At 40.1% G+C, this 15,137-nt stretch overlaps 1 protein-coding gene across 3 annotated transcripts in view; it reads right to left on the reverse strand.

Moving 5' to 3' along the window:
- The window catches only part of SLC4A8 (solute carrier family 4 member 8), a 102,592-nt gene that overhangs the window by 41,724 nt on the left and 45,731 nt on the right, over positions 1 to 15,137 (reverse strand). For all 3 annotated transcript variants that reach the window (XM_006168126.3, XM_006168128.3, XM_006168130.2), the window contains exons 5-11: positions 13,117 to 13,277; positions 10,976 to 11,164; positions 9,730 to 9,821; positions 8,176 to 8,333; positions 7,209 to 7,296; positions 5,824 to 5,970; positions 4,674 to 4,774 (exon numbers count right to left, since the gene is read on the reverse strand). In XM_006168126.3, coding sequence (XP_006168188.1) covers positions 4,674 to 4,774; positions 5,824 to 5,970; positions 7,209 to 7,296; positions 8,176 to 8,333; positions 9,730 to 9,821; positions 10,976 to 11,164; positions 13,117 to 13,277 — 936 coding nt within the window. The remainder of the gene's footprint in view (positions 1 to 4,673; positions 4,775 to 5,823; positions 5,971 to 7,208; positions 7,297 to 8,175; positions 8,334 to 9,729; positions 9,822 to 10,975; positions 11,165 to 13,116; positions 13,278 to 15,137) is intronic.

Raw genomic sequence — 15,137 nt, forward strand, 5'->3', positions numbered from 1 at the left:
TGTCTCTGATCAAACTAGAAAATAGTAATAATAATAATAATACATAAAGTTAAATGAAATCATTCTTTTAAAAAAAGAAAGAAAGAAACTGGGCTATTGTAGAACGGTAACATAAAAACCAAATGCAAACCTTGATTGGTTTCTATGTTAGACAAATGAACTCTGAAAAGAGGTTGTTAGGACAACCACAGAAAAATTTAAGATGGACTGGAATTAGATGATTTAAGAAATCATTATTAATTTTGTTAGATTTAAGAATGGCATGATAAATTATTTTTTACTTAAAGATGTCATTATCAGAGATACGTACCGAAGTATTTACAGGTAAAAAGGTATGATGTCTGTGATTTGGTTTAAAACAATATGAAAAATACAAAAATAAAATTAAGTGTCAAGAAATAGGTGAAATAGATTGGCAAAATGTTGGTAACAGTTGAGGGGTGCATGGGGGTTCATTATACTATTCTCTTTCTTTTTTTAGTATATGCTTGAACGTTTCTATAATAAGATAAAACAGAAAAACAAGCTACTCCCTCACAGATGGAGGTTTGGCCAGCTCTCTTCCCTTCTCTTGCCCAGAAGTCTGAGGGAGTCAGAGTTGGCCTAGGACCTGCATGCCAGGGGAGAAGATCCAGCCAGCCTTCTCTCTCCACTTGAATCTTCTCCTACCTAACTAGATACAATGGGTGTGCAAGTAGGTACAGGGTAGAGACTGTTTTGTCTTAACCACTTGCTCTTTTGCTCTGGTTTTGATGGGTGTATTTGGGATTCATCTTTCCTTAACTTACAGCAGTGACATCACAGTTTGGATCTGGGTGTAGGGGAGAGACTCAAAGCCATCCTTGTGACCTGCCTCAGTTTTACCTGTCTGGAAAAACTAGCTTCGGTAAAGTAACTACCTAGAAAGTCCAACCTAGATCACAAAAGTTTTGCCTCTAAGATCAGGGCCAAGGCTCTAGCTTATAAAATGTCACTTTGTCTTGCTTTCTCCTCTGGGTAAATAGCCTTTCAAGGACCTAACAGACAGTAGTGATTAGTTTGGGGCAAGATTCAAGTATTTCTGGGTTCTTGCCAACACAACATCTTATTACCATGTGAATATCACCTTTTCATCACCAATAACCTTCTCTGAAGGGTATTATTCTGAGAGAAGAATCTTCTGCAATAATGAGCCTCATCCCCACTGAGGCCATCTGAGTTGCTGATTGGTCAACCCCTGGACACAGGACTTGTCTTCAGAGAGAAGTGTCTGTGAGCAACAGACAAATGATTTATATGAAATGAATTTATGAGACTCCATAGAAAGGAAGGACATCTATCTGCCTAGTGGTGACTAAAAGGTGGGGGAGGTCCAGCTGTGGCCCAGCAGTAGGGGTGCTGTTACACAATGCTGAAGACCACGTGGAAAGGCTCTGGGTTTGCATCTGGAATCTACCTGAACATTCTGGAAACACCAACGGGCATGCCTGTGATCCCAGCTGGCTGCATGTGGGACTGCATCATGAAGGCCCTGTTGAGGGCTTTGAGGGTTAAGGGTACCTGCCTGTTACTCCTTTTTCTCCCTCTGAAGGAAGGAAGGAGGGGAGGGAGGGAGGGAGGAAGAGAGAGAGGAAGGAAGGAAGGAAGGAAGGAAGGAAGGAAGGAAGGAAGGAAGTAGGTGGGAGGAAGATCTGAGGTTCACATTGAAGGTAAACTATAAATTAATTAAATAATTTCTGAATATTATTCATAGAGTCAGCTTATACTTCATTCATGCATAAAATCAGGACATAATTACACATCTACTATAGAGAATTATCAGACATGGGTGCTTCTTTCCATATTTGAGACTCCCTTTTTCTTTCAACACTGTCCTTGATGTTCAAGTTTTTGTGGGCAGGAGGCACATTGGGATATGAATTTAAGCTTGATGCAAGAAAGGACTTACCCGTGTAGAGGGTCACTAGGCTCTGGAGCACTGACTTAGGGAGCCCTTCCCTGGAGGGCTTTAGGGACAGGCCAGCCATCCATTTGTCTGGTGTGCTTTGGAAGAAACCTGTTTAGAGTGTGAGGGGGATCATCGAGATAGCAGCTCCTGATTCTTGTTTTCATGAACCCTTCCCAAAAGTGACATGAATCTATCCTGGAAAACCCCTTTTGAGAGTATCCTCCTTGCTGTGGAGCTGCTGGTCTAAGTACTCTGGTAATACTCTTTGTTACACATGGCATCCCTACATGTATCAACACCAGGGAAGTGCAAGGCACTGTCTCAATTCTGGAGGGTCAGTAATACTCAGAACTCAGAGTACCATTTTCAATTTTATCTCCTTTCCCACCTTCTTAGAGTCTACTCTATTCTCTCTTCAACTTTCTCTCCCTTCAATAAGATAGTATCCTCTAAATCTCCAAGTTTTGCCCCAAGGTTGGGCTACATGATATGCTTAAAGCAGTTTTTGCATCTCAACGAATCACAACTAATGGTGTGAAGAACTATAAAATCTGGGCTAATGAGTTTTCAGCCTGTGCAGTCCAGGAAGGTCAGAAACTTCTAGGATATATTCATCCATAGGGAAGGTTCACATTTGCCTACTACATAATTTGAAACTGGGAAATGGGCTAGAGCTAGCCTGGAACTCTTATCCCTGATGTAGGCATTAGGTCCCTGGCCTAAGAGGACACAAGGAGTGAAAGACTGTGTCTTGAGGTCCTTTGCCAAGGGCTTTGAGGAAAACATCAGGAGCTCAGGAACAGGAAGTATAACTCATGCCAAAAAGAGCCCCAAGTTTCCATTCGGCTTTGTCAATTGCAGAAATTCCTCACAAGACATTATGGGAAAACTCCAAATCCCATTTGAATTTGTAAGTTAACATATTTGGAGTTTGTGATTAAGCATATGATGATCCTGGCAATATGAGATTTTCTTTGGCACCATTTCTGAGATCTTACAACTATTGAGATCCAATCTAATGGTCTCCCAAACCCCCGTGTAGAATTGACTATAAGCAATCCTCTTCAAAAGCCTGAGATCCTACTTCATTCTATTTTCTTTGGCATCAAAAGAAACCTGGAATTGCACCTCTGCACAGATATCTATTTGGGGAGACACTGTTGCCCTCCATTCTTCTACTTCCAAACCTAAATCTAGGGTGTGGATATTCTTTATATCCAAAAGATAAACTGTAATTCTTAAATATCAGAACTATATTCTAGACCCTTTCCTGGGGGTAGGGACAGGGGAGAAACACCTTCTTTGGACAGTCTCAGTCCTGAAAACCATTTCAAGGACAAATGCTACCTTTGAACTGCCTCTTAATACCAGTTTGCCCCACCAATTTAGACCTCTCCTAACTTAAAAAAAAAGAAAAAAGTTTCACTCACTCTTGAAATTTGCTTCCTCTTCAGTGACCCTCCATCCAAAGGACTTCTCTTTTCTGCCAATGTTTCCTCCCAGGGCACAGTTATCTTCTTCTACCCTCAAATAAATTCCTCCAGCCAGAAAACACACTCCCTCATCAGGACACTATTAGTTAAATGCTATCCTCTCCTATTTCACTGTCACCTCTCCCAGCTTTTCTCTGAATTTCAAGGGTGGAAGAATGAGTCACTCTCCATGATTTTAAAAACAAAACAATACAAAACAAAAAAATCCCTGGGTTTTCACTGCAGAGTACTAAGGAAAGAAGAAGAAGGAAAGCAACTTCAGCCAAGGAGGAAAAAGGTGAGATCAAGGGAGTAGGTGTAAAAGTACCCTTTCATGATTTGAGTCATGCCCTAAGAATCCTCACCCAGCAGACCTTTCTTAGCACTACTTACAGAGCCAGAGCCATAGTCTCAACCCTCTTCCATAATCTGGAGACACTTCTCAATGCCATACCAACCACCTCACTACCTGAGGAATAAAACCTACTATTCTGGGGACCTGCTTCCCTCACCTACCATAGAACTCCTTCTTGGACATTTGTCCTTAAAATCTTGACCTAGAAGAGTAGATTGCTTATTCTGAGACACACACACCTAGAGTAGTACCCAGCTTCCTATCCTAAAAGTATGTCTTAACCTAAAATGATCACTCAATATTTATCCATACCTGGTCCATTTCATGCTACAGAACAGGCATCACTTAAACAGTATTCATTCATTCAGCAGATATTGAGAGCCTACTCTGTTCGGGGTGCTAGAAACATAATGGATTACCTGGCCTCTAAAGCCAACCATCTAGCAGGAAGGGTAATGAGTCAAGCAATAATAATACAGTATGATAAGGACTATAATGGGGTAGTGGGGAGGAAGAAGTCAGAGCTCAATGCTGTGACATACCATAGCAGGAAAACCTAACCTCATCTATGGATAGTCTTGGAAGGCTTTTCAAGGGAAACAGCACCCAAACTGAGACAAAGGATAAGTAGGAGTTAGCCAGGAGATGAGGAAGGGGAAGAGTGTCAAATCAGAGGGAACAATGTGTGGGAAGGACTGGAGGTGAGATAGAACATGGTAGGTGGTTTGAAAAACTTGAATGAATGAATACAATATTTGACAAATTCATAATAATTATAGTCAGCAATTCCATTTGAAAAGTCATCTCCAGCCAGTAAATTCCCACTACAGAGAAGAAGTCTGAAAGCAGAGGCTGCCTCATTCCTTATACAACTTATGCCCAATAAGCAGCACCAGCTGTGAAACATTCTAGAACTTACCGCCCAGTGCGTTGAAGTTCTGGCCCACTATGACCCCCATGTAGCTCTGGTTCTATGTGGCAAACGTTTCCATTTGGAACTCCAGGCATTTTTCTTTTTTCCTTTTAATAGAAGACCACAAAATTAATAAAGTCAATATCTATTAGTGCTTCCTGCTGATGGGCGGAGAGGGAAGTGATGTTGGAATAACCCAAAAGCAACCAAAAATGCCCAAGTATTTGTAGCTTTCAAATGCATTTACTGAATTAATGCAGTTTATCTACTTTCCTGGGGGTGGGGGTGGGATGAGAGACATCATTTTTACTTCTCTAAGCCTTCCCCAGAAACAGAAAAGTGGGGGCTTTGGCATCAGATATGACCTAAGTTCCATATTCAAATCTGCTTTTTTAAAAAAGGTGTTTGCCATAGGGCATGTGCACTTGATTGGGAGAGACTGAGAAAGACTGTGAGAGGGAAACTGAGAAATCACCCCACAGGAGGGATGGTCGTACTGCTACTCCTTCTCCATTCTCCTTCTGGGATTTTGGGCATGTACGCATACATGCACAGAGTGATTTTCAGGTTGTTGAGTCTGGATTCAAATGGCAATTGGCCAAGTGGGAGTCCAGCACCTTAACCACTATGCCACCTGCTAGCCACTAAATCTGCCTCTTTTTAATCTTGCTTTACCTTAAAACCTTGCCCTAGAAGATAGTTATATCCCTCATTTGTAGAACAAAGGAAAGCAATGCCTTTAGGGGTGGGGAGGCTATTGCTGGAAGGTTGAATTCACATGCACAAAGTACCTGGCCTGCTGTCTAGTACACAGTGGGAGTTCTCATCTCTAAAATGCCAGCAAAGTATGCATCATGCCCTGCTCCTTTGATGACTTTGCACTCTCAAGAAATGTTCTTCCTTCTCCATTCTGCTATTCCACATCAATCCTTTAAAATCTGGCTTGAAATTCATCCCAGGTAATCTTGACTGAGCCTGTCACAATTGAGCCAATCTACATTACTAAAGATTCACTTTTTATTACTGTTTTCTCATTTAAGGTGCCCCAAAATAGAACATGTCTTGATTTATTTAGCATATACCCACATGGTTTTTGCTTTGACCATGGTGGGCACTTAGTGTCACTAGTCACCACTGGCTAATGTGCATACATTACCTGGGAAGGGACGTTTTTGGGTGGTTCAATTCTAATCGAAGGGTCCCACTCCCCTGGAGGAAGCACCGTCACCTGGTCTAGGAACTCGTCAATGCCTGCCAGGAGATCATCTCGTTCTTTTGCCTTATATGCAACATCATGAAAAATCTACAGAGAAGAAAAAATTCTCAGGAAAGTTAAAAGTAACTTTACTTATATAATCACCAATGGATGTGATGAGGGATGGATACGACCTCTTGATTTTTATCTCTATCATGGTGATTTGAGATATAAAAAACTTAGAGAAGTGAACAAATAAAAGGATTTTAAAAAAGATTAACTGGGGAACCAGCAGTTAGCGTAATGGCTATGTCGCTGGACTCCCACGTAGTCGACTGCGGTTCGTGTCCCGGACCCAGTGGCTTAAAACTCATGCCGGGCGCGTGTGCGTGCGTGCCCAAGATCCCAAGAGGAGAATGGAGGAGAAGGGATTGCGGCGTGACCATCCCCCCTGGGGGGTGATTTCTCTCTTTCTGTCTCTATGTCTCTGTCTGTCTGGCGAGCGCACGCGCCCTATAGCGAAAACCTCTCAAAAAAAAAAAAAAAAGATTAACTGGGAGATGAAATGGGTCAAAAAGAACTACATATTCATATACCTGCTAGTATAAAAAGAGATAAAATATGACTCTAAAGTTGTACAATTTTATTATCTCTACAAAAGGTGCAACAAAGGCAAGATGTACATAAAATTTTCTTGATAATACTGTTGGAAAAACTGGATGTAATTATTAATGAAGGTCCTTCATGAAGTGAGTCTTCCAATCAAATAGAGCTAATGCATCTAATCCACACCTACGCATGCCTGCTAAGAGGTATGTCTTGAAAGCTCTGCTTTGCAGCTTATATAAACAGCACAGTTCTTACTGGGGTATGTATTGTGGGTTCAAAACACTGCCAAAATGTCTGGCTGCCTTGGTTACAGACAAGTTGAGACATTCCCATGACATTTTCCGAGGTCCACCCTGACCTTATCCAAACTTGTCTCATTTATATGAACAAGAGATCGCTTCATCTAATCAGCTTAGATGTACTTAGCCATTTCTCTAGAAAGTTAAGTCAGCCCTAATGTATTCCACTCTACCTCCTACTTGGCAATAATAATATTCCTAGAAAAAGATTTCTCTCTGTCCCTGATAACTCAAAAAGGGAATGATAACATTGGAAGAAAAATCTCCTAGAGAGCTTAGTCCTCCCACAATAGGCTTCAGGGAAGTGCCTTAACCTGCTTCCCAGTATATAATGAAATTGTAATTATTTTACCCCCAACAACCAGCACAGTGCCTGGCACAGAGTAAAAGCTCAATAAATATTTATGAAATGAATGAATGAAAAGAAGTGGCACATACCTCATCTGTCATGATGGTGGCCATGGACCTGCCAATCTCATGGTACTGCTGACCCTTCCCTACTGGACCCAGTAAGATAAACAAAAATCTGGCGAAATACACAGTAAGTTAATATAAAGATAGGACATCTTATTCTTCTCTAAACAACATAATGTTTCTCTCATCTCTCAGATATCATTACTGTACCTTTCAAAAAATGAGACATACTAATGATGGAGCTTTAAGTTAACTTGGCCTAATAGCTCCACTATGGGCTTTGGAAGCTCTTTGTATTACATCATTCAATATAATGTGGTTATATTTCTTAGGGTTTCCATAGACACAATTCCTAGCTATATAAAGGACACTTTTTCAAAACATCGCATTACACTACAAATCCAAGGTCATCTGAATCCCATTCATTGTTCTAAGAAAATGATGGGAGAGGTGCGGGATAAGGAAGTTATAATGATCAAACTCTGTGGAAGAGTCTAAATTATATTCTGGACATCTGAATATTCTCTGTAATTAGTGGAGCTCTGAATCACTGGCACCAGCACCTTCAGAGCACATAAACGGTCTTTTGAACAAATGTGGGCATATTTACAAACCATACAAATATTGCCAGAATTGTCAAAAGAGACCCCAATACCTTTGCCTGGAGATGTTTCCCAGGGATATGGCTCTATAGTACTGAGATAGTCCATCTCAGGCTTCCTATTATAAGCAACTGGCTCTTACTAGGCCCTTTGAATGTTCTTCAGTTTTCTATTCCCAAGGCTATAAGTACTGTGTAGTCATAGCCTTAAAAGTCTTAGAACTCCTCTGCATGGCAGTTAATCAAACATATTCCAGTTTTTCTGGGATCACTGCTGAATTTTAAACACCATTTCCAAAATTAACTAATCTTTCAGCTGGTTTCTTCCAGCAGTGCTCAAATAAATGTCTACTTTAGAAGGAATGCACTGAGTTTTATCTTTGCTTGTACCTTGTTGGGATTGGCACTTCTGTCAGGCCTGAAAGAAGAACAGCTGGAGACAGCCTCACAAAGGCAACTATGGGGCGGTCCAAAGTATCCACTTCTCCAACCAGGACATTTGAGGCCTCTGCCCCAGTGGGAATTTTTTTCATGAAATGAAGGTCTACCTGAAAGTCCAAAAGAACTATGACAATTTGGGAACCACCACCAAAACATTAGTTAGCCTCATCATACCTTACATTCATATATCATTTAATAATTAGCAAGTGTTTTCTCATACTATTTGATTTGATCCTTACAAAAACACTGTAAGGTGGGTAAGACAGATCATAATACTCCCCACTTTTACATAAATAAATGAAGCAACTGAGATCCAAAAATGTGAAGTTGACTTGCCCAGGACCACAGAACTTATATTGAATTGGAATTTAAATCCAAGTAATTTGGGGCTGGCAAGTGGCATGGTGGTTAAGGTGTTGGATTCCCACATGGCTGACCACAGTTTGAGTCCCAGACCTGCAGCTTGTTTTCTGACTCTCTCTCTCTCTCTTTCTCTGGTCAAATTAAAAAATAATAAAAAGGATAATGATGAATAAAATCAAATTAAATAATTCTAGAAAAAAATCCAGGTAATCTGATTTCAATCCTATTTTACCATCCTTTCTCAAAGACAAATGTTTTTGAAGCTCTGAGTCACATTCTTTTTTTTTCTTTTAAAGAATTATTTAATTTTATTTATTATTATTTTTTATTATTATTCATACATTAAATCGCTATACATCATTTGGATTGAGAAGAGACTTTACCCAGCATGATTTACACCTCAGACCAGCCCAGTTGAGACCACCATTCACATCCTCATCAACAAATAATAAACCTTATCTGTGTCCCACAAGTGTCTTACCTTTACATTTTCCCACCAAATTTCCTATGCTCTTTTCCTCTCACACTCTCTTTCCACTGAGTCACATTCTTTCCCTGTCTACATATTTAAATGCTTTGTCAGAGGTATCAGGTTTTCTAAATAAAAAGGGAATTCATATGCAGGAAAAGTGACATGATATTTTCTGTGTTTTAGAAAGACAATGTTAAAGACAGACCACAGCAAGAAGCTGAGGGCAAAGAGACCAAGGCTTGGACCAGAAACTGCAATAAGACACTGCCACCACAGCACAGTCCTCAGAAGAGTTTTTCCACAAGGTAGTTTAGGATTCAGTAACAAAAATAATGTTTTCATAAAACTTTTGGATGTGAGATGGAGCTTCTAAGAGCAGGTACCACAAAAAGAACAAAAATCAGGACTTCTGTGTGAGGGAAGACGTGGTAGCTAGTCTGTTTTCAGTATGCTAAATCTGGAGGAACAAACTGATGAGCTGGCCTCATGTAGACTGGGGCAGAAGAGAAATGACATGAGCAGATAGGCATTCCTTTTTGCAGAAGGGGTTCTGGCCTTTGAGAAAGGGTTGTGAAACACCAGGGTTATCCAGATTCTAGCAACTGGACTCTGGTTTCCACTAGAGATAACCTTTGACCTAGAAGCCTACTTCACATGTTTCAGCTCACCTTGCTTAAATCCACAGGACTGTGTTCACAATTCACTCCATTTTTTACTTCAAGACTTGTAGTTGGAACAGACTGAGGAGACACAGTTTGTCCTAGATGGAGAAAATCAAACATCTTGAGTCTCTGTCCTTTTCCCCTCTGACATACCCCATCCATCATCGGTTGGCTATGAATTTTCCTACAGAGTCTATATAGAGAAGAGGTTAAGATGACTATGAAGCCAGGACCCTTCCATACCTATCTCTTTACTTACTAGTTAATAATAAGAGCGGAGAGATCTTATTAGTTCTGCACCTCCATTAATTCAGTAATGACCCTATTTTATTTTTCTACTAACCATAAATGTGTATGAGAGACTTCCTATGGAGAACTTTTCAAAAATACAGATTCCTAGGCATATCACTTGCACATTGTAATTCAGTAAATGTGAAGACATAGAGGTTAATATAGATGAGGCCCTGCCTGACCACAGAAAGAGAAATAATCAGCAGCTGAAATTCATTGAATGTTTACAACCCACCATGTACAAACTAAGAGTTTTACATGGATTAACTCACTGAAGCCTCACAATACATATGGAATAGATCCTATCATTCTCCTTAATTTATAGGTCAAAAAGTGAGCCTTAAGAGACTTATCAGGCCTCTTAAGGTGGTAGTTAGGGCACTGGACTCTCATGTGGCTAACCATGGTTCAAGTCCCAGACCCACTGGCTTGCTTTCTCACTTTCCTTCTTTCTCTCTCTCTGGTCAAATTAAAAAATATAAAAATAAATAAATAAACAAAATTTAAGTGGAGAAAAAGAGGTTACCAGGCTGCCCATGGTTATATCTTTTACAAGTGGTAAAATCAGAATCACAAGTTTTAGGAATCTGACTCGAGAGCCTACGCTACTTACTATATTTTGCCTCCCTAAATTAAGGCATTTGTTTACTCCTAAAAAATCTAGTTCCACCTTCTCTGCTCCAAAATTATTTCCTATGTGGATATCTCCCAAAAGCAACTTCAGTTCTGAGGGCACCCTGGGACATGAGTCTCTCTCTCACCTTCTGTCCACTGAGATCAGAGGAATACACCCCTAGTACCACCACTCCCAGACGCCTATCTTAGCAATCACCAAAAGTTCTAAGATGCTAACAGCCATGAATATATACGAGACAAGTATAGCCCTTGTTCTCTAGTAACTCAACATCTCTAACTACTTCCTCAACATCTTATTAACAGAGAGAGAACAAGTACTCCTTACCATTTTTATCCATTGAATGTGGATCAGACTGCTTCTTCCCAACCTCAGCAAAGGAACGAACAATGGGAATGAGGTTGTTTCTCTTCTTTTCATTCTGGTGATGATGCTTTTTGAGAAGGGCTTCCCGCACTTTAACCCGCATGCTGTCATTCAGGTCACTGAACAGTTCTTGCTGGTCCAGAATCAGATCTGTTAAATAAGTATTCACATAAAAACTCAAACTAAGGGTTGATGAACCCTAGGAGGTCAATATCAGGTGAGGCAAGGGCGAGGGGCCAGGAGTAGGAGGAAGCAGCTCCACTAGTATCACTCAAGTACAAGTTCAGCTTCACTGTCTGAAAGAGCTATTTGACAACAGTGGCTGTGAAAAGCTATACTTTACTGATACAATGAATTATTAGGAAAAGAAACTATTGAGTACTTGATTTGTGCCAGGAATTATACTATGAACTTTACATATGTTGTCTAATCTAATTCTTATAAAAGCCCTAAGTTGTATTATTAAAACAATTTTTACAGATAAGGAAACTGAGGTCCAAATGTTACAAAATTCCCCAAGCTCTGAGGTCCTAGGCAAGCCAACTCCACCTTTCTGGATCTCAGTTGCTTTATTATTTAAAAGTGGGACTAATATGATCTGTCTTATCTACCTTACAGGGTTTTTGCAAGGTTCAAGTCAAATAGTGTAAGAAAACATTTATTAGTCCTAAAATGACATATGAATGTAAAGTATGAGGAGGCTAATTAATGTTTAAGGTGGTGGTTCCCAAACTGTCAGGATATTCTTTTGGTCTTCAAGGTAGACCTTCATTTCATTTATCCCCCACAGCTACTGCCCTTAGTGCAGGTAACATCTCACGGAACTACAGCTATAGGCTCACTCCTATCTCCCATCTTCGCCCTCCATATTGTTGTGATTGTTATCTTTCTAAAACACAAAACGGATCAATCAAAAATTCTTCAGTTGCTCCCCACTGTTCACACAGTTATAAGCAGCTTCATCAACTCTCAGGTTTTCTTGTACCTAACACAAAATGTTTAAAGGACTTTCATAGGATTTCAGACACATAGCCCAAAAGTTAGCAAGTATGGATATGACCCTAATGGGAACTTGAGAGTTCCATTTTTACCAGGCAGCCAAAGTGGTGCTTCTGGAGCAACTCAGAAAGGAGGGGAGACACAGAATCCCAGCAGGGCTGACTCCTCCCCTGAGTCCCCAAGTAATCCCACAGGGGAAGAATTACTTGGATACTTGGAATGGAGAAGGATTTGGAGGTTAAATCTTTATTTAACTTTTCTAGGTAACCAGAGCCAATCCAAAGGAAAAGTCCTCACATAGTTTTCTCCTACTCTATTCCCCAAACTCAGTCAGACATTTCCCCTTAATGTACTGGGGAAAAAGTGGGGATACTTTGGCTCAATTTTCTGCATGTCATTTTAAAATCTTAAATTTCCTTTAACTTTTTTTCCACTGTACAATTCTCAGCTGCTCCTTTCTTTGATTATGATCAAGCACATCTCTGTTGTTGCATTTATTTTAATTGTGGTTTCAGTGATTACTATCCCTTCTGGAAGAAGTCCTTGAAGGGAGAAACTGAATCTTATCCTTGTTCCTCTGTGCCTAGCACATTATCAGGCATTCAGTATATACAAAGTAAATGTTTGATAAATAAACAGGCAAGTGGAAGACTAAACATTGTCATTTAAATCCCAGAATAAGCTTATAAAATAAGTAGTTTACTATTTTGAAACCCATCCCACAGTTGAGGATATTGACATAGGGAAGGCGATGACTTGCCTAAGGACACACAGCCACTTTATTCTCCCTTTTATATTGTACTTGTTCATCTTTTGGAAATTTCCCAGGGAGTTCATTTTTTGGAAATTTGCCAGTGAGTGGGACAAAAGCACTCCCCGTTGGGCATAGTCACACTGCAATCCCCTCTCCTCCATCTCTCCATCCCGTCAGATTTGAAACATTCAGACATACACATCTGACATATTTTTCAAGTCATGGAGTCTGGGACTCAAATCGCCCCATCGGCCATGTGGGATCTAGTTCCCTTAACCACTAGGTCACAAGGGTGGCCACACACTTTGTAATTTATGCAAAATTTCTGTTTTCCCTCACTTACTATTACCTGAAATTTCTTCTATGCTATTGGCACGCATGTCCAGAAGGACTGTTCCATTAATAAGGCAACTCCTTAGCTCAAAGAGGCTGTGCAATGAGAGGGTTGCCACATATGGCTTGCTCCAGCGTTCTCCCCCATCTTCAACATCTTCTTCAAACTTCAGCCACCTGAAAGTATTATAAATAACTAGATGTCAAAGATGGAAGATGAGGAATTTTCAACAGAGAATCATTAATGTAAGCCACAGAGAAACATCTGAATAGTCATTCTGAACGCTATAACATCTAATCTATATGTCCAGGGTATATTGGTTAGTAAAAAGAGCAGGGTATAGAACAGTGCAAGATTGAGTACACAGTTGACCCTTCATATCCAAGGATTCTACAGAGTCAACCAACCTCAAATCAAAAATGTTATCAATGGGGCCAACAGGTGGAGTGGTGGTTAAGGGCACTGTATTCCTACATGGTCAACAGCAGTTTGAGTCCCAAACCTGACGGTTTGCTTTCTCACTTTCTCTCATTCTTGCTCTGTCCCTCTCTAGTTAAATCAAAATAAATTTAAAAAGAAAGTTAAATAAAATCATTCTTTTTTTTAAAAAAAATAGTTAGGCCTATGATGGTTGTACTGTGCTAAACATGCACAGAATATTTTTCTTGCATTCCCTAAACAATACAGTATAACAACTATCTACATAACATTTACATCGTGTTAGGTATCTTTTTTTTTTTTTTTGAGAGGTTTTTGCTATAGGGTGCGTACGCTCACCAGAAAGACAGAGAGAGACAGAGAGACAGAAAGCGAGAAATCACCCCTGGGGGGATGGCCACAATGCAGTCCCTTATCCTCCATTCTCCTCTTGGGATCCTGGGCACACACACACACTCCCAGCGTGAATTTAAGTCACTGGGTCCAGGACTTGAACTGCAGTTGATTAACATGGGAATCCAGTGACATTGCCATTATGCCAACTGCTGGTCCCTGTGTTAGGTATCTTTTTAAATAATTATTTTATTTAATTTTATTTGTTGTCATTATTATTATTTTTTAAGTTGACTAGAGAGAGACAATGAGAGAGAAGGAAAATGAGAAAGCAAGCTGCCAGGACTGGGACTTGAACCGTGGTCAGCCATGCGTGAGTCCAACTGCTTTAACCACCATGCCACCTGCTGGCCCCATTGTGTTAGGTATTATAAATAATCTAGAGATGATTTAAAGTATATAGGACAGAGACCAGCAGGTGGCATGGTGGTTGGATTGCTTGGATTGCTGGACTCCCACATGGCTGACTGTAGTTCAAGTCTTGGCCCTGGCAGCTTTCTCTCTCCCTCTCTCTCTCTCTCTCGACAAATAAAATAAAAATAAAAATAAATAAAATTGAACAAATAATTCCTTTTTTAAAAGTTTAGCATGATCTAAAATAAATAAATAAATAAATATTATGTATACAGGAAAATGTGCATAGGTTACATGCAAACACTACATTATTTTACATAAAGGACCTACTCATCCTCAGATTTGAATATCTGCAGGAGATGGAGGTACAGGAGGTGTCCTGAACAAATTCTTCATGGATATCAATGGACAACTGTACTTTCATTCCATTTTTCCACATTAAAAATTGTAACAAACAAACACACACATGCATAAAAGATCAAATATTATATTCCTCATCATTCCTAGGATAGTAGGATTATAAATTTCATTTACTTTTTTTGCTTATCTTTATTTTCTAAATTTCTTTTTTTTTATATATTTTATTTTTTGGAGAGATTTTCACTGTAGGGCGCATGCGCTCGCCAGACAGACAGAGAGAGACATAGAGACAGAAAGCGAGAAATCACCCCCCAGGGGGGATGGTCACGCCGCAATCCCTTCTCCTCCATTCTCCTCTCGGGATCTTGGGCACGCACGCACACGCACCCGGCGTGAGTTTTAAGCCACCGGGTCCGGGACATGAACCGCAGTCGACTACGTGGGAGTCCAGCGACATAGCCATTACGCTAACTGCTGGTTCACTATTTTCT

Source organism: Tupaia chinensis, unplaced genomic scaffold (genome assembly GCF_000334495.1).
Source record: "Tupaia chinensis unplaced genomic scaffold, TupChi_1.0 Scaffold145652_1, whole genome shotgun sequence".
Taxonomy (NCBI): domain Eukaryota; kingdom Metazoa; phylum Chordata; class Mammalia; order Scandentia; family Tupaiidae; genus Tupaia; species Tupaia belangeri.